The sequence below is a fragment of the Osmia lignaria genome, chromosome 4 (genome assembly GCF_051020975.1).
Source record: "Osmia lignaria lignaria isolate PbOS001 chromosome 4, iyOsmLign1, whole genome shotgun sequence".
Classification (NCBI taxonomy): domain Eukaryota; kingdom Metazoa; phylum Arthropoda; class Insecta; order Hymenoptera; family Megachilidae; genus Osmia; species Osmia lignaria.
In genome coordinates, this window is record NC_135035.1 from 8,276,267 (window position 1) to 8,299,368 (window position 23,102).

General features: G+C 37.0%; 6 protein-coding genes across 8 annotated transcripts; 1 reads left to right on the forward strand and 5 right to left on the reverse strand.

Moving 5' to 3' along the window:
• Nucleotides 1–1,047, reverse strand: Blos1 (biogenesis of lysosome-related organelles complex 1 subunit 1). Of its 2 annotated transcripts, none has more exons than XM_034322618.2 (5): nt 890–1,047; nt 660–805; nt 508–580; nt 222–454; nt 1–159 (listed from the first exon to the last, which is right to left on the reverse strand). In XM_034322618.2, exons 2-5 carry the CDS (start codon nt 718–720, stop codon nt 125–127), a joined length of 402 nt encoding a protein of 133 aa, XP_034178509.1. In that variant the 5' UTR covers nt 721–805; nt 890–1,047; the 3' UTR covers nt 1–124. The 2 variants fall into 2 exon arrangements, with proteins under 2 accessions (XP_034178509.1, XP_034178510.1); XM_034322619.2 differs by having other exon boundaries at nt 222–439; nt 890–1,044.
• A 182-nt stretch (nt 1,048–1,229) lies between these two features.
• On the forward strand, nt 1,230–4,331 carry ear (ENL/AF9-related super elongation complex transcription factor). Its single transcript, XM_034322605.2, has 3 exons — nt 1,230–1,829; nt 1,914–2,182; nt 2,258–4,331. Exons 1-3 carry the CDS (start codon nt 1,691–1,693, stop codon nt 4,046–4,048), a joined length of 2,199 nt encoding a protein of 732 aa, XP_034178496.1. The 5' UTR covers nt 1,230–1,690; the 3' UTR covers nt 4,049–4,331.
• A 3,445-nt stretch (nt 4,332–7,776) lies between these two features.
• Nucleotides 7,777–13,613, reverse strand: Tm2 (tropomyosin 2). 2 transcript variants are annotated; one of them, XR_004581226.2, is made up of 8 exons: nt 13,472–13,613; nt 10,944–11,234; nt 10,500–10,633; nt 10,233–10,421; nt 10,083–10,158; nt 9,881–10,013; nt 8,805–9,472; nt 7,777–8,174 (listed from the first exon to the last, which is right to left on the reverse strand). XR_004581226.2 is itself a non-coding variant. In XM_034322611.2 (7 exons), exons 2-7 carry the CDS (start codon nt 11,181–11,183, stop codon nt 8,092–8,094), a joined length of 855 nt encoding a protein of 284 aa, XP_034178502.1. In that variant the 5' UTR covers nt 11,184–11,234; nt 13,472–13,613; the 3' UTR covers nt 7,777–8,091. The 2 variants fall into 2 exon arrangements, 1 of the variants encoding a protein (XP_034178502.1); XM_034322611.2 differs by lacking the exon at nt 8,805–9,472.
• A 331-nt stretch (nt 13,614–13,944) lies between these two features.
• LOC117603483 (uncharacterized) lies at nt 13,945–22,735 on the reverse strand. Its single transcript, XM_076688153.1, has 14 exons — nt 22,374–22,735; nt 21,794–22,126; nt 20,787–20,818; nt 20,071–20,296; nt 19,663–20,001; nt 19,338–19,568; nt 17,029–17,170; nt 16,813–16,968; nt 16,707–16,746; nt 15,265–15,487; nt 14,743–15,132; nt 14,396–14,600; nt 14,147–14,302; nt 13,945–14,077 (listed from the first exon to the last, which is right to left on the reverse strand). Exons 1-14 carry the CDS (start codon nt 22,733–22,735, stop codon nt 13,985–13,987), a joined length of 2,928 nt encoding a protein of 975 aa, XP_076544268.1. The 3' UTR covers nt 13,945–13,984.
• On the reverse strand, nt 18,848–19,339 carry LOC143305270 (odorant receptor 10-like). The gene is made up of 2 exons (XM_076688130.1): nt 19,120–19,339; nt 18,848–19,052 (listed from the first exon to the last, which is right to left on the reverse strand). The coding sequence occupies exons 1-2, from the start codon at nt 19,267–19,269 to the stop codon at nt 19,002–19,004; spliced, it is 201 nt and encodes a 66-aa protein (XP_076544245.1). The 5' UTR covers nt 19,270–19,339; the 3' UTR covers nt 18,848–19,001.
• Nucleotides 21,061–21,738, reverse strand: LOC117603442 (odorant receptor 10-like). The gene is made up of 3 exons (XM_034322614.2): nt 21,528–21,738; nt 21,312–21,467; nt 21,061–21,168 (listed from the first exon to the last, which is right to left on the reverse strand). Exons 1-3 carry the CDS (start codon nt 21,720–21,722, stop codon nt 21,115–21,117), a joined length of 405 nt encoding a protein of 134 aa, XP_034178505.2. The 5' UTR covers nt 21,723–21,738; the 3' UTR covers nt 21,061–21,114.
• Nucleotides 22,736–23,102: the final 367 nt, after the last annotated feature.

Consider the following 23,102-nt stretch of genomic DNA (forward strand, 5'->3'; position numbering starts at 1 on the left):
AATTGTATAAAACCAACATATTTAAATTTATTGAACCATACTGATAGTAACATAAAATAACATCATAATTTATAACAATTCTTTAAACAAATATACAATTAAATTCTTTTGGAATGTTCATTGTTCAGTTAGCACTGGGTCCTTGAGCTTCTTGAGTTGCTAAAATAAATATATCAATGATTATTGTTTGATCCATATTATCATTGGTAAAAACAATTTACCCTTATAAGAATATTCTAAAGCAGTTGCTATAGTCCTCATATCCCCTTCAATGCTGCGTGCCCAATTTTCAGCATCACCAATTTCTTTCAATGCACTTGAAAAGGCTTCTACTAAATTCAACCAACACTGTGTCTGTTTTGCAAAATTTGTTGCACTATGTTGTAATTGTTTTGCTTCTGCATCCAATTTCTTTTGATTCAAGTATGCTTGGGCTACTCTGTATAAAACATTTCTTTGCTAAGAGTATTATCCTGTTGCATTCTATAACAGTCATCCAATACTTACCCTACATTTAGGTGATCAACCAAAGCCTGTGTTAAGTTGCTTGCAGCTTGAACAGCTTCCTTTCTTTTTTGTTCTATTAAAATAACATCAGATTTAACATGATCTTCTATGGTTGTGATAAGGTGATGGATGTAGAAAATTGTGTATTTTACCCTGTCTCTCTTTCCTTGCTGCTTGCTTGCTTTGATGCTCTTTCACAATTGCAGACAACATTCTTTTTAATAAGCAAATGTAACAATTTGTGAGATACTGACTGCTACAGGTTACATATACATAAATACTATAGGCTTTGCTTCTCCTGAAAAATTCATAAGTAATGTCATGCTTTCATTCAGAAATCTTCTCTTGAACATAACTGTGTTGCTTAAAATAATTTACTTACAATTAAGTGCTATATGTTCTTCTGTTTATTGATTACAAAAGTAAGTGTATTTCAATCTGGTAATGTGACATTTTGAGTGTCAAAAAGCTTCCTGTGAATTCTGCTTAAGGCATTAGAGTGTGGACAGACATTATAAGTATATCATTCCAATGTTGAGACAAGGTGGAAATATTGACCAATCAACAATGAGTAGCACGATGGTATAGTGTATTTTAATCATTTGATCAATCAATGATTGGACAAAATGAGAGAAAAACAAACATTTGGATGAGAGATTCTTCAGCAAAGGATAGTGTTCATCAGCAGATGGCGTTGTATCCGAATTTTTTAAGTTCTAGTATACGGAATAACGAGTATGGCGACTAATTCTGGTTAGTGTGAAGTTTACCTGTTGATAATCGAATCGAAATTGACTGGAAGGAACTTAGGAAATAATTCCAATTATAACGGGCCGCATTGCCTTCAGCGAACACCTCGTTGAATAAAACATTCTGCTCTAATGAGGTGGTCAACATTTTCATACAAAACAAGTGTAACCAAACGATGTACCAGAATCTCAAGAGTACGAAAATTAGAAAAGACGTGTTGCCATTATTTATACATCTAGCATAAGTCGTTCGATAATGGTATTCATGGTTGCAAATGCACTGTGAAGGACCTAATTATTAATGATTCTTCACAGTTTTCATTCACGTGTAACGAGATAAATAAAAATGTAATGTAATTGCTGTGCATATTCGTATAATTAACTCTCTCTATTTTTCTTTGGATAAGAGTGTTTCAAAAATTTCATGTGAGAGAATGGCAATTCGCATTACATTAGAATGTGGGCACGCATCCATGTTACGCATGCGTACCACTCCTCAGGGTTACACTCATGATTGGGAAGTGTTTGTGAGGGGTATTGATAATGCTGAGATTCACCATTATGTTGAGAAAGGTAAATATACTTTGGGGTGAACTCTGCTGATTTTTGAGTACAAGGTGAATCTAGTGTCTTAATGATTTGCCTTTCAAATTTTAGTGGTTTTTCAATTACATGAAACATTCTCAAAACCAAAGAGGGTCCTAAAAGAACCACCATTTGTGATAAAAGAATCTGGGTATGCTGGTTTTGTGATTCCAATTCATATTTATTTAAAAAACAAGGAAGAAGGTAGCAAAAAGATAGAAATTTTTTATGATCTTAATTTACAACCAAGTGGTCCTGCTATCACAAATGTCATAAGGCATACTGAAATAATTAATAATCCCTCTGATGAATTCAGGAGGAAACTATTAAAAGGTGGTGGTGTAAGTATATGTCAATTTAATCTTTACAGATATTTTATGCTTCTGTGCAGCTTGTAATGGATATTGTATAAATAGGTTGTTGTGAGCAGTTCTGAAAATTCAATTGAAAAGAATGAAAGCAAAACCCCAGCCACACTTGGTAAACCAAAGTTGAGCGGAAGCGATTCGAAAAAGCACAAAAATGCGGAGTCGAAAATGTCGAATTCTTTTGCCGAATTGTTTGGAACCCCGTTGAAACCTACGAAAGTTTCTCAGGAAGCTAAAAAGCCTACGCAGGCCGAAAAATCATCGGCTTCCAAATCGTTAGTTACCCCCGAAAAGTCTGATAAGGTGGACAAGCCTAAGCTTAAGGATAGTCCTCACAAAGATAGTAAAAAAGAGAAGGTAGATGATAAAAAGGACAAGAAGATCAGAGATCCATCTAAAGAGAAAAATCGTAGTAAAGAGAAATCGAAAAGGCCTTCTAGTCCAACAAATAAAAGTCATTCGAGCCCTTCGAATAAAAGACCCCCATCACCTCCTCCAGTTTCCTTAAAAAGACCTCCCAGTCCTTCTCTTCCTCCGGCGAAAAGGCCGACGTCTCCGAAACCGAAAGAGAAAGAGCCTAAGAAATTAACCGTGGAGAAAGAGAAGGACAAAAATAAAGAGAAAGATAAATCGAAAGACAGTTCGAAAAACGTTGCGGACTCTTCGAAGAGCGAGAAGAAGAGAGACAAGAAGAAGCACAAAGAAGATCGCGACAAAGAGCGTAAAGATAAGTATAAAGAAGGTGAACGATCAGCTTCGAAGGAAGCTGTGAAACTAAACGAAAAGAAAAGTGATAAACCAGAGAAATCGGAGAAATCCGAGAAGGAGAAGAGCCAAGAGTACAAATCGGCGAAGGACGGAAGAAAATCGCCGAAACCTCCGAAGGAGAATGAGAAACCAAAGGAAGAGAAGGTGTTGAAGGCGGAAAAATCGGAGAAGCCTGAGAAGTCTGACAAAACGAAAGATGGCAAGAGCGAGAAGGACAGGCAGAAGCACAAGCATAAGAAGAGGGACAAGAAGGACAAACGAGACAGTAGTAAAGACAGAGAGAAGAAGGAGAAACGCGAGAGAATAAAATCATCGACTGAAAAACAAAACAATGTGCCTAACTTGTTGCAAGAAATACCGGAAAGGGATAGTAGCGACTCGGCGCCATCGGTTGATGACGATTCCTTCACCGAAACTAAGTTAGTGCCTAGCGTTAAAAAAGAGGTGGAAAATCAGACGGTATCTACTCCTCCTACGGAAATGGCTAAACCGTTATCACCCACGATGCCGGCGGATATTAAGAAGGAGAAGGTTGAACGAATCAAGAAGGAAAAACCGAAGGGAAGCAAAGGAGAGGAGAAAGAAACTCGGAAGAGGAAACGAAGAAGCGAAAGTAAAGGAGACGACGAGCATGTGGTTAAAAGGGAGAAGGACAGAGGTCATTCTACGTCTCCTCCTTTGGAGCCTGTTTCCTCGAGTCAATCGCCAGTGGTGGTTGACCAGGAAACGGTTCACCTGGCCAAGGACAAGGATGATCGCAATGCGACGGAACAAATGGTGGAGAAAAGCGCGGAAATGGAAGCGGAACAAGTGGCTCCGGATTCGACGAACAGTACGCTGGTCGAGTCGGACATGGGTGAACCGCCGGTATTCTCCGAAGACTATGTGTCTCAATTGAAGGACTTGCAACAGAAAATAATGACGTTGCAAGATAATCAAGAGCTACAGCGAGTTGTCCAGGTAATCGCGGAGACGGGTCAGTACGAGATCACGAAGAAGACGTTTGACTTTGATCTGTGCGCCCTGGATCGTAGAACAGTGCAACGTCTGCAACAGTTCTTCGCGTCGTGACCGTCTGTAGCTTAAATCATGACATCCATCGTTTACTACATATTATTAATCTATGTATTGAGTCACTAAGTTATTTGAGCTTACAACCGATACTTTCGATATTAATACGAGTCGTATATATGTGTATGTATGCGTAAGACTTCAGAAAGATTCGCAGTTACACCTCCTTGAGAAAAGGAAAACGATAGAAGATCGCTTTTGTCTGAGCATACGTTCGAATTTTCGTTTTGATCGCATTGCATAAGTTATGCTTAAAAAAAAAAAGAATTTTGAGTACGAGTTGCATCAAGATACATGGTATTGTCTTTCTTCGTCGTCACGAGATTAGCTTATTTTCTGACATTCTTGCAGGTTTGCAGCATATGTTATTTTTGTTATTTTGTATATAGATAATATACATAGAATCTGTATAAAGCACAGATTTGGAATTGTACATTTTAACCATGTAAAATAGAGAATTTTTTACCTGTTTCTCTGAGGAATATCGGAACATGGTCTACAGTGCATTTATTCGTGTTATGTAGACACACCATATGTATATGGATATATATATATATATACATATATATGTATTTGATTTCTTGTATTATAAATATAAAAGATTACGTTGATTTTTACGGTAATCGGGGTCGTTTGAGAATTTCGTGCATCACATTGCCTTGTAACATAGATATATTCTTGATATCTCGTGGAGAATTTAACGTGGGTTCACCTACTTGAATCGCACGCAAAAAAAAATGAAAAAAAAAAAAAAGAAAAAAAATACAAAAACACCTATTATATTTATTGATATTTTCATACGCGTCGTGATTAATGTAAGAGCGAGCAAAGCGATCATTTGATAATTTATATTTGTTGGTGAACGTCGACGTACTTTTTGTATCGTACATGTAACACTTGTATAACGAGGTAGATCACCGTGGTCTAAAAGAAAAATTAAAAAACACACACAAATTTAACACGCGACGATCGTATAGGTATATACCATGCAACATTTTTATTTACTTGTACAGAATATTTCGTAAGTATTAAATTGATAGAATAGTCGAGGGGTAAGCAACATTGACACGTCATAGAAAAATGAAAAATACAACTTTTATACTTATTTTCAAATCATTGGTCATTCATTTCTTAGTTCACACGTGCCGATGTGTTTCCCCTGATCTTGTGATGCATTCGGGGTTGTGTTTGCTTCTTCAAACGAGAAAATGAATGTTTCACGTATTTTGCCGATGGAAAGGAAAACCTTGTACCGCACAAATTATATCAATATTCGGTCCGCACCGTGTAAATGTATGTTCGAAGTGAAAAGAAAGAATCCTTTGCTGTCGTATTAAAAAGAAAATCCACAGAGCGGTCACGATGTTGCGTGCAATTGATACACCAAATAGTCTAATGTTTTTTGATAACGTTATCTTATAGTTAATGAAGATTGTACATTAGATAAGTACCGTGGTAGTTTGTATAGTTTTTGCAGGAAGTTATTTATTACACCCGACGAAAACGATGCTTCGAATGTCGATCAAACGAACCGGCAGATTGTTAAAGAGACGCTAATTAAATATGCCTGAAACGCATATTATTCCTTGCATTTTCTCTCGTCTCGTTGAGAATCAATTTGATTCATTTCCTACGACATTCGAACGACGCGTTGCCAAAACTGTAGTAACATTAATTTTTCAATGTTACGATCGGGGAATCGTGATTGGAAATTCGAGATCGATCGTTGAGGAAGTTATTGATTTATCTGTTTTGCGAAACAAAGATACCTAATTTCTTGAATCTATATCGTTTCTATTGGTTTCCTTGAAATCGTAACACTTTTATGCTATCGATCAAAGAGAGTCTGTTAAAGCTAGGGCATTACTAGAAACTGCAGGATAGTTGCTTTATCTGCATACCATTTTTTTATCAATTAGAATCATTGGTTAAATATATTGTTATATTAATTAACGGATTCGATTATTTGAATGGAATTTTGGTTACAAAAGAATCGTACTAACTTTCGTTGATCAACACTATAAATTTTATATCATTGTTTTAGTTGATTTTTTCGAATGACCTTTCGTGTCAGAAAATACGCTTGCAGTTTTATCATTAGCGTGATACGTATGTATTACGCGACATGATACGCAGTTTTAGCAACGAGAAAGATAACGAGAGATTTTCTAGCAGAATGTTATTGCCTTATCATGTCCGTTGTGTTTTTTATCGTTAGAATTTTTTTTTATACTTATACGTGGATATATTGTCTTCGTATCTTTTTTTTTTGGATGTGTATGTGTGCAGTATATTTTCCTCCTTTATTTTTGTTTCGTAGACTATTCATGTTTTACAGACGAGATATTGTATATTTGTTTGTTGCATGCTCGAGTTTTGATTAGACGTTAAGTTTGTTGTGGGGTGTCGTATACGTGTCCAGACTGGCTCGTATCGAAGTCATTGTACGATTACCGAACGTTTTTGATAGACTAATTAATTGTATAAAGAATGTGCACAATTGCGCGAATCGAGAGATTAACCGAGGATTGTCACTGATGTACATAGTAGATAACGAATAATCGCGAACTGCGTATAATTAATCATGACCTACGAGAAAATATAGTACAAGACAGTACTCCTGAATCGATATGCCATTCGGTGTACATTTATACGTTCAGTGTACATTTAATGAGTACCTTTGGTGATTAATAAACATCTCATATAACTGTGCCTCTATCAAACATGCATTGCAATCTTCTACGAACTTAGAAACTAAGGAAATGTGGTAATTCTTCAAAAAAAAGGTATTTATTATTTTGTAAATTGTAGCTTCATTTCGAGGGATGAGAGATTAGAAATGGGGTGCTTTTTTTATAGGATTTTAAATTTTATTTTTAAAATAATTATATTTCTTATAACAACAAAGGTTATTGAAAATTAGGCCAATTGAGCAATTTAGTCTTTAACTAATTAATTAATTAATTTTGTTTCAGATGTGTCGAGACGAAAGTGAATTCTCCTGGGTTAGAGTTTTCAAGTTGCATCGCGGACGAAAGTTATTAGAAATTTGAGCAATTTAGCCTTCAACTAATTAAATAATTAATTTTGTTTCAGATGTATCGAGACGAAAGTGAATTTTTCTGGGTTGAAAGTTTCAAGTTGCATTGTGGATAATGTGCTGCTATACCAAGCCTAGTGAGTAGCATATTTGAAACTGGTTATATTTTTTTCATTGTTAAAATAAGCTACCCCATCTGCCTGTAAACCGAATTCCTTACCTGACTGGGTCAGACAGGGTGTGGATGTGTATGCAGCATCTCAGGTTCAACCCTCTTCAAATAGAGGCTGGAGCATTGATTCATGTACGCACGGTATTATTCTTCATATCTTTTTGCACTATGTAAATTAAGGTGATCATAAGATGTTTGTGTACAATTGAATTAATTTTGAATGAATACAGGGTTTAATATTAAGAATCCTGAAAAATTTTAATGCAATATTTTATTAGTGCAAAATAAAATAAAATATGATTGAATCTCGTCAGTGGTTATCGCTGAGAAGTGTTAGATTTAAGTAGATATATATTTAACAATTAGATAACATATAATATCAGAAATCTACAAGATTTTTCTTTTATTTAATCGGCTTTAATACTCACCTCTTATCATTTGATAAATGAACGAAAAATGAAAAGTGTCTCATTAAAGGAAAAAAATAGTAGTTTTCCAACGAATTCTACTATAAAAGCCTGTATAATTAGTAACGCATACCACATTACAGCAGTTTATTGGGTCTGGTGTAATATTTCGTACAACGATTTAACAGAGTTAAATTCCTCACGGATCCCTGTACATTTGACCATCATTGTCGCGGTAACAATAGTGCAATTTCGATAAATAATGTCCGATTCCCGCGGTGTCCACAGTGTTTCGGCCGTGCTTCGTTCGCCGATCTCGCAACGATAGGTCGTGTTCTAGAGAGTCCTTTATGCAAAACATCGTAGCTCAATCCCCACGCACGGCGTTGTAATTAATATACGAAGCGTAAAAGGACCAAATAATTTAGTATCCCGCCAATTCGGCGAACGTGGAGTCCATCTCGTCGGCGAGAGACTTGTATCTGTCCTTGTTGATGCCCAGCTCGTCTGGAAAAGTTCATACAACACATTTAGTTTTCCACCCTTTTTCTTATCGCGATTTCTATCGCAATTCGTTTAGATCTAATCGATACCATCCTACGTATTTTCTACTAATTTTCACGTGCTTCACCGATAAACAGCTTCTATAGTATCAAGTAAAGAAAATGTTTGAAAAATCTATTAAGATATTAATTCTTATTTATCGGTCAAGCACACAGATACACTACTTATTTTAATGAACCTAATTCGCGGTTTAGAATTAATATGAATATATATATATATATTGATCGATTGGTGGCTACTGGAAGGGATGTTAACCCTACGTAAAAAAAAATAGAAAAACGTGACATTCACGTGAAACTGTTCGATACTGGTGCAACAGCATTCGTCCTAAAAAAATCACACTTGCCTCGTGAAAATCTAAGGAAACTTTCGTACAACGTGGTGTATGTCAGTGTGTTGGTACGATACAAAATTGTCCACAAAAAGCGTGGTGTAAAAGCAAACGTTAAATGAGGCGTTAACGTATCGTTATGGGAAGAAAATCACACGTTAAACGTAGTAACTTTGATGAAATTTTCCTCGTTGGTTAATCACAGTGCTCGAAGCATGCAAGAATCGTGAGGTGTAGTATACCTTTGCACAAGTGTAAGGCAAACAGTTTTTGCGAGGGGTTGTCAAATGTACCTGACGTACGACGGCCCACATAAACGTGCGAAGCTTTTTTTATTTTTTTATTTTTTTATTTTTTGTCATTTTGTTTCATTCTGTTAAGTGTGTGTTCTTTTACGCGAATATTAATAAACAATGCTCAACGTGAACGACGATTACTAATTAATTTGTGTTCTCACAAAACTAAGCGAAGCGCACCCGAATTCCAACGAGACAAGGGGCGAACATTGATTCGAGGGAAAAATAAATAAATAAAGTATTAGAAAAATGTTGAGATGAATAGCGAACGAGATTCAGCCTGACAAACACGAGAGAAAAGCGAAAGAACATAGAATGCATTTGTATCTTTCTCCTCTTGTATGAACAAAAAGAAAAATAATTTGTTAAGAGTAGAAAGTTGAAACACGCAGAATTCCGAAGCAGCGGAAGAAAAATAAATAAAATGTGGCTGAAGCGGATCAATATCTTTTTTTAACGTGACAGAAATGTTTCGTGTGAGGGAATAAAGAAGAGCTTTTTAGAACGAGTATGAGTGATATTCGCTTTCATTTAGTAGCCAGAAAGCTCAGCGAATGTCTTGTCCAATTCTTCGCAAATCGTTTTGCGTTTCTCCTTCTGCTGGTGCAATACGTCTGTAAAGAAAATCATTACGTGTTGCACGATGATGTGTCGCTCATTATCGCGTAGATTTCTAACGTACACTACCTTCGTTAGCTCTGTAACTATAAATCGATTACTGCGAGCAAAAATAGACATTAATTTCCATAGTATCATAGATTTAACGGGTAAATATCGTTTTATCAACGAGTTTGATAGAATATCGCTGACATCGACTGAGATTGGCAAATTGACCACGAATCTTTGATTCCATTCCAGTGTACCCGGATAACGGAAGCGTCGTTTGTCACTTTGCCAAATTACGTCAGCGACTTTACTTGAATTTCGTGCAAAATAATCGGAGAATACTCTCCGGCAACCACAACGTAGCGAAAGATTTTCGTTAACAATTGTCGAGAGGTAGAAAAATGTAACGAGCTCACCTTCGAGCCTGTCGACCTCCTTCTGCAATTTCTTGACTGTTTTCTCAGCGAATTCAGCGCGAGCTTCGGCCTCCTTTAGTTTCACCGTCAACGTTTTGAGCTGACGCTTGAATTCTTCCACTCGTTGATTAGCCTACATCAGTTCCAATTAATATAACACACATACTCATCGAGTATCACAGAAGAGTAACAAATAACTCACTTTCTCTTCGGAAACTTCCAATGATTTCAAGCTGTTACCGACGACCTTCAATTCTTCCTCCAACTCCATGATCTTGCTATGAAATTAGAGAAGATAAGATGATAAAACGAAGGTAGATATTTTTATAAAACAGAAGAAAAAGAAGCTTACGCTTCACCGGATTTGACACGATCCTCAGCTACTTCCAACTCGTCTTCAACGAAGGCCAGTTTCCGTGATACTTCATCAGATTTTCCATCAGCGTCTTCAGCAAGGAGACGCGCTTCTTTCAGCTGGTTCGTCAGCTGATCCATCCTCTCCTCATCCTGCTGTGCACGGTTTTCCAATACTTTGCACATACTGAAATTGCGTTAAGTGACGTGCATTAATATCCAGAAGACCCGAGTGATGATTCCTACGATTTTGCAAAAGTCCTACCGGCTGGATTCGTCAGCAGCTTGAGAAGCTTCAGCCAATTTAGCGGTAGCGGTGTTCAATCGTTCCTCGGATCTTTCCAAGTCCTCTTCGATCAGCTGTACCTTGCGATTCAATGCGGCGACCTCGGATTCAGCCTGAAACGAAAGATCTCTTTAAAATAGAAGGAAAAGAGAGAACAGATGATTTTCTGGTTACGAGAAGACGTAAAACTTCGTCACACTGAGTCATCGATCCCACAAGAAGGGACCACAAATATAAATAAAACTCCGTGGAAAACTGTTGGAACTGGTCCAAAATAAACTGGAACACCGACAGCTGGAGTCGGATGTCAACTGTTATGGGGGTCACCGGCGCTATCAATTAATTGTTAACCCTCGAATTAGAGAAGTAGGTCAATTGCCTAGATCTACGGAATGTAGGCAACGATGTTAATGACACACTCACGTTGGTCAGAGCTTTTTCTTTCTCTTCGAGGTCCTTGTTAGCTTGCTCCAATGCTTGTTTGTTGGCCACAAGGTCGCCCTCCACTTGAGTCAGCTTCTTCTGCAATTCGCTGACCTCCTCGAGGACCTTGTCCGCGCGCATATTCGCCTCCTTTGCCTGTCCCTCGCAGGCATCCGCCTTGTCCATCGCATTGTCCTTCTCAAGCTTCATCGCTTGCATCTTCTTCTTGATCGCGTCCATGGTGGCGAGCTTTTTCTTTTGCCGGCTTCCTTCAAGAAACTATCAAGTTCGCTGAAATTGTCCAATTTCATTTTATCTGATGATCCATCGAACACCTTGACGAATGATCTTTTTGATTAAATATCAATGCTGTTAGGCGAGGTATCCTTGGACTGACGATTAACGATTTGATTTTTAATTGCGGCGACAGGCGCTAATTCAAGTTAGTGATAATCGAAAGAAAATTCCAAATAATTCTGCATGCTTCGTCATCGTTTTAACCCTGAAAATGGAGGAGGGCATAAAGCAAGGGGGCGCGATGTGGCAGTTTGCATATTTTCACGAATCCCAGTGAGTTCAGCGAGTCATAATCCTCCGGATGATATCGTTCGGGTTCGGATACGCGAAGAGAGAGGTGCATCGTCGCGTCTACGGAAATAGCACCCATAGGCAGGCTCTATAAATATGCGCGAACGATGAAGAGAGAGGATGGTAGCCGATGTTGAGGCGAGGAGGCCGAAAAGCACCAACGTAACCCAGAAGAACGAGCTTTACTTGGCCGCCACCGACGACCGACATTCGATCTAACTGCCGTGTATTAATAGCATTTACGAAATCATCAGCCGCCACCTCGCGATCTCGCGGTTGAATCCTGTACGCTTGATTCTTCGGCTTAGATGATGCTTTTAACCCCTTCGCTTCATCGTTGTTGCAAATCAAACGCTACAGCTTTGCAAACGATTCGTTCATTAGAAAAGATTTCTATCTTCGCGATGGAGGGTTGATTTTATGGGGGATAGAGAAAATAAAAAAGAAAAACATTCCAATTTTCTTTTTGACGTTTATCACGAGGGTCATCAATGGCCAGCACCATAAATTTGAAGAAAATTTCAAGTAACATTGATATTATATTATTTTCGTAAGTTAGGAAGTGACAGTCAATATATTACTTTACCATCGAGTTTCTACCCTCTTCTGTCTTTCGAACAATAAAAAATGATTCAAGTAACAATTTTTTAGTGAAATGTTTCGATAAGTCATCGTTAAGTTTTAATCGTTCTCGAAGGGTCAGTAAGTTAATGATTCATTTCCAAATCATTGCAAACGATATAAGATTATAGAGGTGTGGAAACATCTCTATTCATAAAATCGATCGTTTGCTAGTTGAATGGCAACATTCGACCCTCTTTCTGGTTATAAATAGCACCTGGAAGGTTTTGGCATCTAGTTACCCACGAGTGCCAAAATGACATCAGAAAAGTAGATCCTCGATGGTCAATAACAGTTACGAATTCTTTGAATTACTTCATCGGAAAAATATGTGGCTAGGGTTTCAGTGTTGCGAATTAGTAGGATTAACAAATAAATACACGAAGGTGTCAATGCGAATGCTACTTACGACATTGCGTTACGTTAAGCCCGAAAGCAATTTCCTGAAGCGTTAACAATGCTGTTATTAATTGGCAGCGGTTAGAATATGTTGCAAATGCGTTCCACTCCACGATATTGTTGATTTTCCTGTAAAATCATTTCAATCACAATTGTATGCTTAATTTTACAAAGATTTACCGAAGAAGGAAAATAATATTTTTCTTGCTGTTAATGATTCTTAATACTGGCTAATTGATTCGTCACAAACGTATTTAGCAAATGTACGCAGTTCGATAGAATTGCTACGTGAAACGTTAGCGGTTGAAAATAGCACACGTAAACGAAACGATTCGATGATGGCAACCAGTTTATTTTTGTCATCTAAGTGGACTACAATATTTCATCTTTTCATAGCTATTTTATATTTCAACTTCTGCTGATATAAATAGCAAAATAGAGTGTATTTGTTAGTGTCTGAGCAAGCGTTACAGGGTTAATACTACTTACAAGCATCGCCAAAGCACAAGTCTGTCTAAAACCTTGAAAGCTGAAAGCTCCTCGAAGCCAAAAGCTGATTAAGTTAGTCCACTGATGGTCCCAAAGCATTTCATCGAAAGCGAAGAAATTTTTTTTCAAGCTGAAGCTTGTTAGTCTGACATTCTTCTATCCATTCGATCTTCATCTTTCTCTTCGACGATTTCGAAGCTCGTAGTGCGGAATCTTCAACACGCTCGAGCTTCCACGTCCACGAAAATCCTCCACGAGAAAACCAAGGCACACGTTCGTTCCACATCATCTCCTTTCACACTCGCGTTGCGTCGCGTTTCACACCGATTCGTTCGTTCAGAGAAACAGCCATTAGATGAGAAGAAAAGCGAACGTTTCTTTATTTTCTTTTTTTCTTTTTGTCGGGCAGAACTTTGTGCTGATTCACTTACCTAACTTGAGCGAGCAGAGTGGCGCGAGCGAGTCGAGTGTCCGAGGGTGCTACGAAAAGCTTCTTCTTCTTCAGCGTGATCCAACGCGTAGCTGAAGGTGGGGGAGCCCAAAAATGGACCGCCACGGAAACTTTAACGGGGGTGGGGCCCTGAACGTTTATTTTCTGCTCGCGCCTCCTTCGAAAATTTCTCACCTTCGGGCGAGACTATGCTAACTGGATCCAGTGATATTCGGATACCATTTGGAATCATCGACGAACGGTAAACATGATTCTGTGGAAACTTTGACGAGCATTGTATTACCGTATCGTAAATTTCATCGAATCTATGATTTTTTATGATCTATCCTTAATGGTTAATCATTTTTAAGGAGAATTACACTAATTTTCCTTGGTGATTAATTGCATGATTTATTGCTCAGTTGTATGCGCGAATACATAAGCGAACGTGCTGCAATATGAAAGAAGAAAAGGATACAAAACATGTCGTTATGTTGATCGTTAAGGGTTGATACTACTGATGATTATTCGTAAAGCCTGTTGTTGTTTCTTCAGTATCCTCAGTGTTTGTCATCAGATTATACGATGAATACGAAAGCTTGATGATCTGCAACGTCTATTAGTATAAATTCAATTCTTCAGTTTGTTTCCAAAGATAAGAAGCATTGCTACTAACAGACATGAAAGATTCCACGGATAAAATGAAAATGTGACCGCATGATATTTTTACGGGTTTCATGGATCTTGTCATAATCAACAAGAAATCTTTTAATATATCAGCTGGTAAAATCGTCCAGTCCATTTGGTAAATTGCGTCGCCTACTTCGTTGCTCTGCAAACGAAAATTTGGAGGATTTAAAAAGAACATGTTTCCAATGTTTCGGTGATTTATGCTGGTATGCATAACACGAAACACAGTGCCAACCTTCAACGTCATCTCGTTTCCGAACCAGCAGTATAAATACACCTCCATGAGCATGCTGCCCAGATACGAGTAGCTGAAGACCATGTCCATGCTGAATAAATCCAACGTGGACATCTGGTAAATACTTAGACACAGTACTGTTGAACTGACGAGAAATTGAATCAAGACTATGTACTGAAAGGTGATGTTGATGTTGTGTACGAAGCTGCAATTGAATCAGAAGATGAAATTAATTATCGTTGTACTCATTATTGATTTGGAATTTAAATTTTAAGTCATAGATTGAACTTAAGGACATAAATAAGGTGTTGGATTTCCTTAATTAAAAAAGTAATTACAGTATTTACTTGATTATTTCTTGATGATATTTGACCAAATTTCTGCGTACTTCGTGCCACTTTTTTCTAAAATTCCTCTTCGAGGTATTATTTTTCTCGACTTCCATCAATACGATTGGCACATTTTGAGCTCGATGACAAAATATCTCGAACTGAACTCTGGCTTGTATCATCAGTCCAGCGAACATGGTTTCGATGGCTACGCTTGTAGTAGCGCAAACGATTAAGCTAAACGTTTGATACAGCAGAGATATCATGTACACTTCCATCGAAGTTACACTGTAAGGTAGCCAGTCGAACGTAGGGAACGTTCTTGTCCTTATAAGTTTGTGATATTGCATCACGGATGTAAGGAACACGGCTGATTGGTTCAGGAGCTCACAGTATATTGTCAATTTTCTATGAATAATTATAATTTTATATCACGCAATCATTTTCAACGTTTTTAAATTTATTAAAGGTTCGTTTATACCTAAGTGTATTATCTTCGCGTATAAATGAACCTTTAAAAATATTTATTCGAACCAAGACCTCGCAAGTTTGTCGTATTTTCGTTGTATGGAAACCTCCTGATCGTCCTTTGGAGTGCAACTTTCCTTCTGCAAAATATTCAGCAAGGATATGATGTTCTCACGTTGGTAGAATATAATGGGCACTTGAATACAGACACGTAACACCGAGAGACCCACAGATGATTTCTGAGCCAGAGATTTTAGATCCTTGCTGATCGCTGAATCTACACACCCGTAGAATGCTAAGACATAGATGAACGCGATCATAAATATCGAGTAAACGTTGTATAGCCAATATTTGAAGGAATGAATTGGCCATTTTGTTGGTCTCCAGTAACCGCACAAGGTGAGTAGATAGAAAGGCAGAGGAGCCTTATGCATCCTTTTTTAACCCTCAGCTTTCTATACTGAAGATATAAATGAGAGAAGGAAAATTAATCACTGCAAATACAAAAACGTTGTTTAATTAAGTCACGTTAGGTGGTCCGAATGATCCGTCGCTTAATTATTCTGAAGATATAGAGACACTTGAAATTTATCTAATACTTTATCGAATACTTAAAAAAGAATGAACGATGAACTTTTTGTCGACAGTGTTTCTACCCCTAACTCTACACCCCTTTATTTTATTATCTTGCACCCTCTTGTTTCCGGGATGTAGTAATCATAATTATTATTCTTTCTTCTCCTAACTTTCACTCGGGTGGAATTATACGTACAAATGAAGTTGTGTCACGTTTCGTAGCAGATGGTTATAGACTTTATTAGTCAGAATTATTATGCGGAAATGTATCATTTTTTTTTCTATGGTTGCAACAAAATTGTACGTTTAATTGCCATGAATAAATGATCAACTTTGTAATGAAAGTAACTAATGAGTTATAACTCTTTGTCCCCCTAACGCTAATGAATAAAGAATAAACCTTGCAATGCTAAGTTCTGTCATTCTACCGGTTACCGGTATCGAGGAAAGATAGATTAGTGACAGTCGTATCTTCATCAACGCAGTGCTAGTCTTCTGGAATAAAATACTTGTTTAATTTGTAAGTAAGATACATTATTCTTTGAGGAAAATTAAACCACGTTTTTTGTATTATTAGGGGATTGCAATCAGAGAAAAATTAATTAGTACTAATAAGAGTACTTTCATATTTTTCATGTGATTCTCTAATTGCAACATTATATTCGTGTAAATTGTGGTTCACCGTTAGGAAAATACACAACGTCTTGAAATACATAAGCTTCGTTTATTCTGAATGTTAGATACAAATTGGAAAAGGTCCAAAAATTTAAAAGTGTTTCATTTTGACAATTTAATTTTGAATACAATGTAAAAGAAGCTTGCATTCTGTTTTTCCAAAATACAAAGTCAACAATTATAAGTTTCATCGTAATATTACGATGTATTCATTGAAATCATTCACAAACCATTCTCTTTTTTATTTTTTAATTATCGACTACTTTGCATCAGGTTGAACGCAGAGTAAGAGGTTTTCAATAGCTGCAAACGAAAGAGAATTAAATAAATTGAAACATATAGTTGAAATTGTAAATATTTGCTACTGACCGACATAAAAGATTTCAGATTCAGAGATACCACGTGCATGCTGGTAAATTCGACGGGTACTCTTGAACGCCTGATGACCATCAGTAAAACCTTCTTAGAGCTATCGTTCCACGACGGCCAATCGCTGCCAAATATTATATCAGGAAAGTCGGTACTCTGCGAAAACATAATTCCATAGTGCAGCATAAGCGAATATCTATTTCTTCGATAACAAACCTTTTCTTTGACTACATTCCCGTAGAAACAATAATAAAATATCTGCGAGAACACGCATATCGAGTAGAGCACTGATTCCATGCACATTGATAATTTCTCTGAATTCATCATTTGGTAGAGATTTAGACACAGCACTGACATGCTAGTGAAAAATTGACACGATACAACTCCTTTAAACTCACTGTTAACCCTTCTCGCAAACCTGAAATGACTCATGAATAAATTCAATTTTATTTGAAAAAGGTATTTTAAAAAATATACAGACATGTATATCTGATGATGATGAGAAGCACACTGGTTCACCATATAATTTTCTTGCCCATCGAGAGTCTTAAAACGATGCTCAAGAATTTCGATCTGGCAACAAATGTGAAGTAACAAAGCTGCGTAAAGGGTTTCACAAGCAATAGATACGGAAACCGCAAATATCGCTGATATGAATTCGTAAGCGTTAGTAAGGAGATAGGAACTTGCAGACGAATAGTCGTAAGGTGTCCAGATTCGACTGGCTAATTTTCTTCCCTTGAAATCAATGGCAATCGTTACAAGAAACATCCCGCACGCGAAAAAGCCGAGTATCATTGTATATGCCTTGGTAGTCCATCTAAAAATTGATGGTGTTTTAAGAACAATACATGTATTTTTTTTAAAAGTACTTACTCGATTATTTTATCGAATTCCGATCGAATTTTCATTTCTTGCTTGGTCACAGGCGAAAAAAGGTCTTTATCCAGCTGTTCGATTAAAAGTAAGATATTTACACGTCGCGTTGATATCATGATGAATTTCAATACGATCATGAACACTGTCGAAGAGATAGCGAAATTTTCAGTAAATTCGTTCTGATTCTTCACGTTTAAGATAATGTCTAATATTTGAGCGATGAAAAAGACGTATAAAAAGACCATCCCGATATTTGCGTAAATGTTATACAAAATCCTTTGTAAAGGGGTGTAGGTGTGCAAGTTTAAACAATTACCACCGATGGTGAACATGGTTTGCGTCCATCGTAACGTTTCCATTCGGTACAAATTATGCAGTGATTGAGGGAAATTAAATAAAGGAAGTGACTTAAATGAATGTCAATTGCAACAAGTTAAGAATCGATAAGATTTTGTCTTTCAGTGTTATGTAAAATTTGATACAAAAGTGTAGATATATTCTCACGATACGACACACTTCACTGACAATCGCGAACTACCGGTGTTCCCGATGCTTCCTGTTTTAATTTTTTTCTGATACTAACCCTTCCGGTACAATATCCCCATCGCAATTATCGATGGAAAGTTGCAAGTGACATTACATTTTTCATGAATGACGTTTCAACCCTTTCTGCTTACAAATATTCCCCTGTCCTCTGCAGCGACTTATACCAACCATGATACTTCAAGCACGAATATCACGTCGATAATAAGCTCTTTTGCAATATTAATGATCCGAGAGGGAAAAAATATTGTGCATAATCGTTTTCAAGAGACAAGAGACACGACGGTCGTCTTCTCTCGACACATTGTGTATTTCGAGAAAACATTGTAAATTAGATTCATAAGAAATGCAAGAAACAGGAAAAGGTTGCAGACTGGAACTGATTTCTAAAAACAGTTTTATGAAGAGTTTGTACTGACGTACATAGGGGTTGTGCTTTTTATTATTTTTTGCCCTCCTCGCTGAAATTGTTTCTTTAAAAAAACGGAGGACACACGTTAGTCTACCTTCCAGTTGAAATTAGGATTTAATATTGAGTAAGAAATTTTCAGTAGCTGTAAATACAAAGATTTAACAGTCCGCGTATTTTGTGGAATCTGTAACATTTGGAATTTTATACTTCTCGTTACATCTAATAGGAGATTATTAACTGAATTATGTTTAAAGTAGCTTTCTGGTGAATTTATTATTCTGTGGAACTGATATACCTTCGTACATTGTGCAAATTTTTCTGAATCGTTTCTCTTCTATTTCATTTATTCGTTCCGTTAATTAGTCTGTTGAAGCACGGTGTAGGCCGAGTAGGATGTTTTAAGTAACTGTGATAAATAAATCATTTATAATGATTTCTTGAAAAAAGCAATTCTTCATTTATTTTCTACTGACCGTTATGAAGGATTCAAGGTTCATGGAGATGATGTGAATGCTGGTGAATTGAATGGGCTCCAGAGCTCGTATCATAATCATCAGAAACATCTTTCTCGTGTTGTTATCCAATGACATTAGTGTGCTTTCAAATGCTGCGTCCGCGATCATCAGACTCTACGAAATGGACACTTTCGTACAAAATTCTGTTATTCAGTCTGCGACATTCGCATTATTACTATCTCTTAATCGTATCATGTAAATGAACCTTCAGTTTCACTTCATTGCCGTACCAACAGTAATAAAATATCTGGGTGAGCAGACAGAAGGTGTACGCCGCGGTTTCGACGAATTTCGAGCCGAATTCTAATTGCGACAATCGGTAATGATTGAAGCAAAGAGATATTGTATTCACCATGAACTGGATAGAAAGGATGGCCGTGAACTCTTTGTTTATTGCCGTGGCAAATCTGCAAAAATATCAAAAAAGAAATCATTTAATTTGAGGTTCAAATTTTCGAAAGTGGAAAATAATTTACATCTTAGAAAATAAAGAAGACCAACTCGTATATACTCTGATGATGGCGAGCGCACAATTTCACTGAATAATATGGATATTTTCCGACATTTTTCAGACGGTATTCGAGCACCTCGATCTGGCAATAAATGTTAACCAGCAGCCCGCTAAACATAGAATCACAAGCGACGATCAAGTTCGTTGCGAATATCGTGGCAACGACTTGATGAACGTAAGTAATAGCGAATATCCATGGGGATGAATAATCGTATGGGATCCATGCACGATACTTCAGCCTCCCGTGTGGAAAATCGGTAAGAAAGGAAACAATCCACATTCCAAGTGTAAAGATCTCTATTATCAATGTGTAGATTATTGAGTTCCATCTAAAAGTGCACTGTTATCAATTTTTTTTTCATAAAGTTTAATTGCAATCATTTCGTGCTTCAACTCACTCGACTTGTTCCATGAATTTCGCTTGTATTTCCTCCTCCTCCGCGTTCATCGCCGCGAATGGCTCTTTCTTAACAGTTTCGATCAAATCCACAATATTTTCACAACGACGCAGCAGTGCGACTGTTTTACAAGAATCGCAAAAGAACACCAACGTTATGTATAAGTTTTCGCTGAACTCGTCTTGACTTTCGACGCCGAACATAAGATCTAACAGTTGAGTAGTCTCTAGAATGTACAAACATATCGTCAAGAAGATCCCGTAGAAATTGTAAAGGATTTTTTGCCACAATGTTGGCCAATAGGATATTGGAAAATATCCGAGTACGGCGAGTATTTTGAAGGTCCATTTCAACGTGGGCATCCCTGATGGCCCACGAGTTTCACTTTTCTCCCCCATTAGGAATCGGTAAAATATTTTTGATCAAATTACTCAAAAATTAGATACATTTGATGTAGAATAGGTCGTGAAAGAAATCTCGAATAGAATATCTACTTCGTTTCACTATCTACTTGTCACTGTCTACTTTGTTTCACTTTGACACAGAAAATTGGAGAACTTTATTCTACGGTGGTGTAACTATCACTAAGTGCAGAAAATTGTGGACTTTCGACGTGGTCTCTGAAATAAGTCAGTTCCCCTTGCAAAATATCCCTTTATCTATGTCCTATATTATTGACTGGGTAACGATGCAATTACATTCTGACCCTTACGTACTTCTCGACGACAGAATCTTAATTATAATTAGCCTAAAATATATATCGTCGAGCAAGGATAAGGTATAGAGTGAAACATTAGATATTTATAGAAACTACTTTCCATACGGTAGGCAATATTTTTCGTGCAATTTTGTTTACATGAAATATGGAAGGTATTGTTAGTGAAGTACAGGATATTCTGCAAGTTAGTATCAATTTTCTCTGTTGAATTTATTGCTATACACTGTACATATTCACAGAAACATCCAAGCCTCTACGGAAGTAGGTTTCTTCAGGGTCGGAAAAATATTCTTTCTTCTACGATAAAGTGATTTATAGGGATTCTGTTATCCTTTTCCTCTGTGAAGCACGTTGTACGCTGAGTAAGAGGTTTTTATCAGCTGTGACAGACAACATTTAATAACTTGATGTGAAATTATTAACTTTACATCGTACGTAGATTTACTATGATTCAAATCGAAGAATGATTAGTCTCCAGGTGAAATCGTTCGTCAAAGTGCACGAGTACTTCATGTATACTTACGTTTATGAATGATTCCAAATTCATAGTCACAATATGACCACTAGTGAATTCAATGCACATCGTGGCACGTCTCATAATCACCGAGAGTATTCTCTTAGTATCTTTATTCAATTCCGTCCAGTCACTTCCGAATATCATCTCAGAAACTTCGACACTCTGATAAAGTTCTCTGTTTAATGTTAAAGATCAACTTAGAAACCTTATTCTGCAACCAACCTTCAATTTCAACTCGTTTCCATGCCAGCAATAAAAGAATATCTGCACCAGTAGAGCAACCATGTATATTACATCCATTATCATTTTCATGTTCGTATTTTTCATTGTTATCAGTACGTAAAGATCGAAGCACACCGCCAGTGTACTTATACCGAATTGAACGAAAATAACCATTTTGAATTCTTCATTTATCATTCTGGTGAATCTGTAACAGAACATACTCTGATTTTTTACCTCTGAATCGTTCGATTTTTGTTCGAACTCACTCATACACGTGATTATGATAACGAGCAGACTTTTTCGCAGACAGATTGTCGTCTTGCTTGATTGCTTTCAGACGGGAACCAAGTATTTCGAGCTGACCGCAGGAGTGAATCAATAGGCCCCAGATCAAACAATCACAGCTGATATGCATTATTGATGCGGCGACGAAAGATGCAACTTGTTGCAGGAAAATGAAGATGTGCAGAGCCGGAGGAAGATAATTGTAAGGTAACCACATTCTATAGGGCAACTTTTCACCATCTTTTAAAAGCCCACCGCCCGAATTGAATATCACTGTCAATTCGACCATAATTATGTAAAGGATTGCTTGTTGTCTGTAATAATTTGGCAAAAATAATGAAATAATAATAAGAAAAATTATTAGGGGTAGACTGGAGATCAGGAGTTGGGAAAAATTCCCAGGGTGGCGGTAGGCACTTGGGGCTTAATTAATTAAAATTAGGGTTCGTCATGTCCTTAATTTCCCAATAAAAGTTTGGGAAAGCTTTTTGATATTATCATTCAAATTGAAGTTTAAATACCATTAAGGGTAAGAAAATTTAAATTCATTTATTAACTTACTGAGCTGTCTTATCGCATGACTTTCGAATCTGAATCTCTTCTTCGTTTTCCGGCTGAAAAGGCTTCTTCTCTAAGATATTAGTCAAAATAGCAATATTTTTATGGTGCGTTAGCATACTGTACATCTTATAACATGCGCCCAACATCGACAACAGTACATGGATATTATCACTCAATTCGTCCTGGTTTTCCACGTTTAATATCAAGTCCAGAAATTCGAGGAAAGTCGCAGAGTACAGAAGTAGAAACAAAAACATAGTATAAATAACATACAGGAATTTTTTGAAAGGCGAAGTCCAGGAAGGAGGTCGCCAGCAACCCGACAGTATTAAAAGCTGAAGTATCGACTGCAATACTTCCATCACACTAGATTCTATTCTCAATGGGAAAAGAAACGATCAGTTCTTCAGGTCCTTTGATATTTCTCTTTCCATCTACCCTTAATAGATAAATAGTTTTATCATGGTTGTACTTCAAGTAACTACACAGCTCAAAATATACATTCTTCTCTTATCTTTGTTCGGCAGTCATGCAAACATAGATCGAGAATACGACCATAAAATGATTTCTGACAATGAGACAAAAAGTATCTACCCCTGAAGGGACACAGAATTTCCCCTTTCTTTGTTCTGTCTATCTTGTAATCATGACTTAACATATGGTATTGATTTCTTTTTCACGACATTTGTCATTCATTATTTTATCTGTCTCTAATATTGCCCCTCAAAT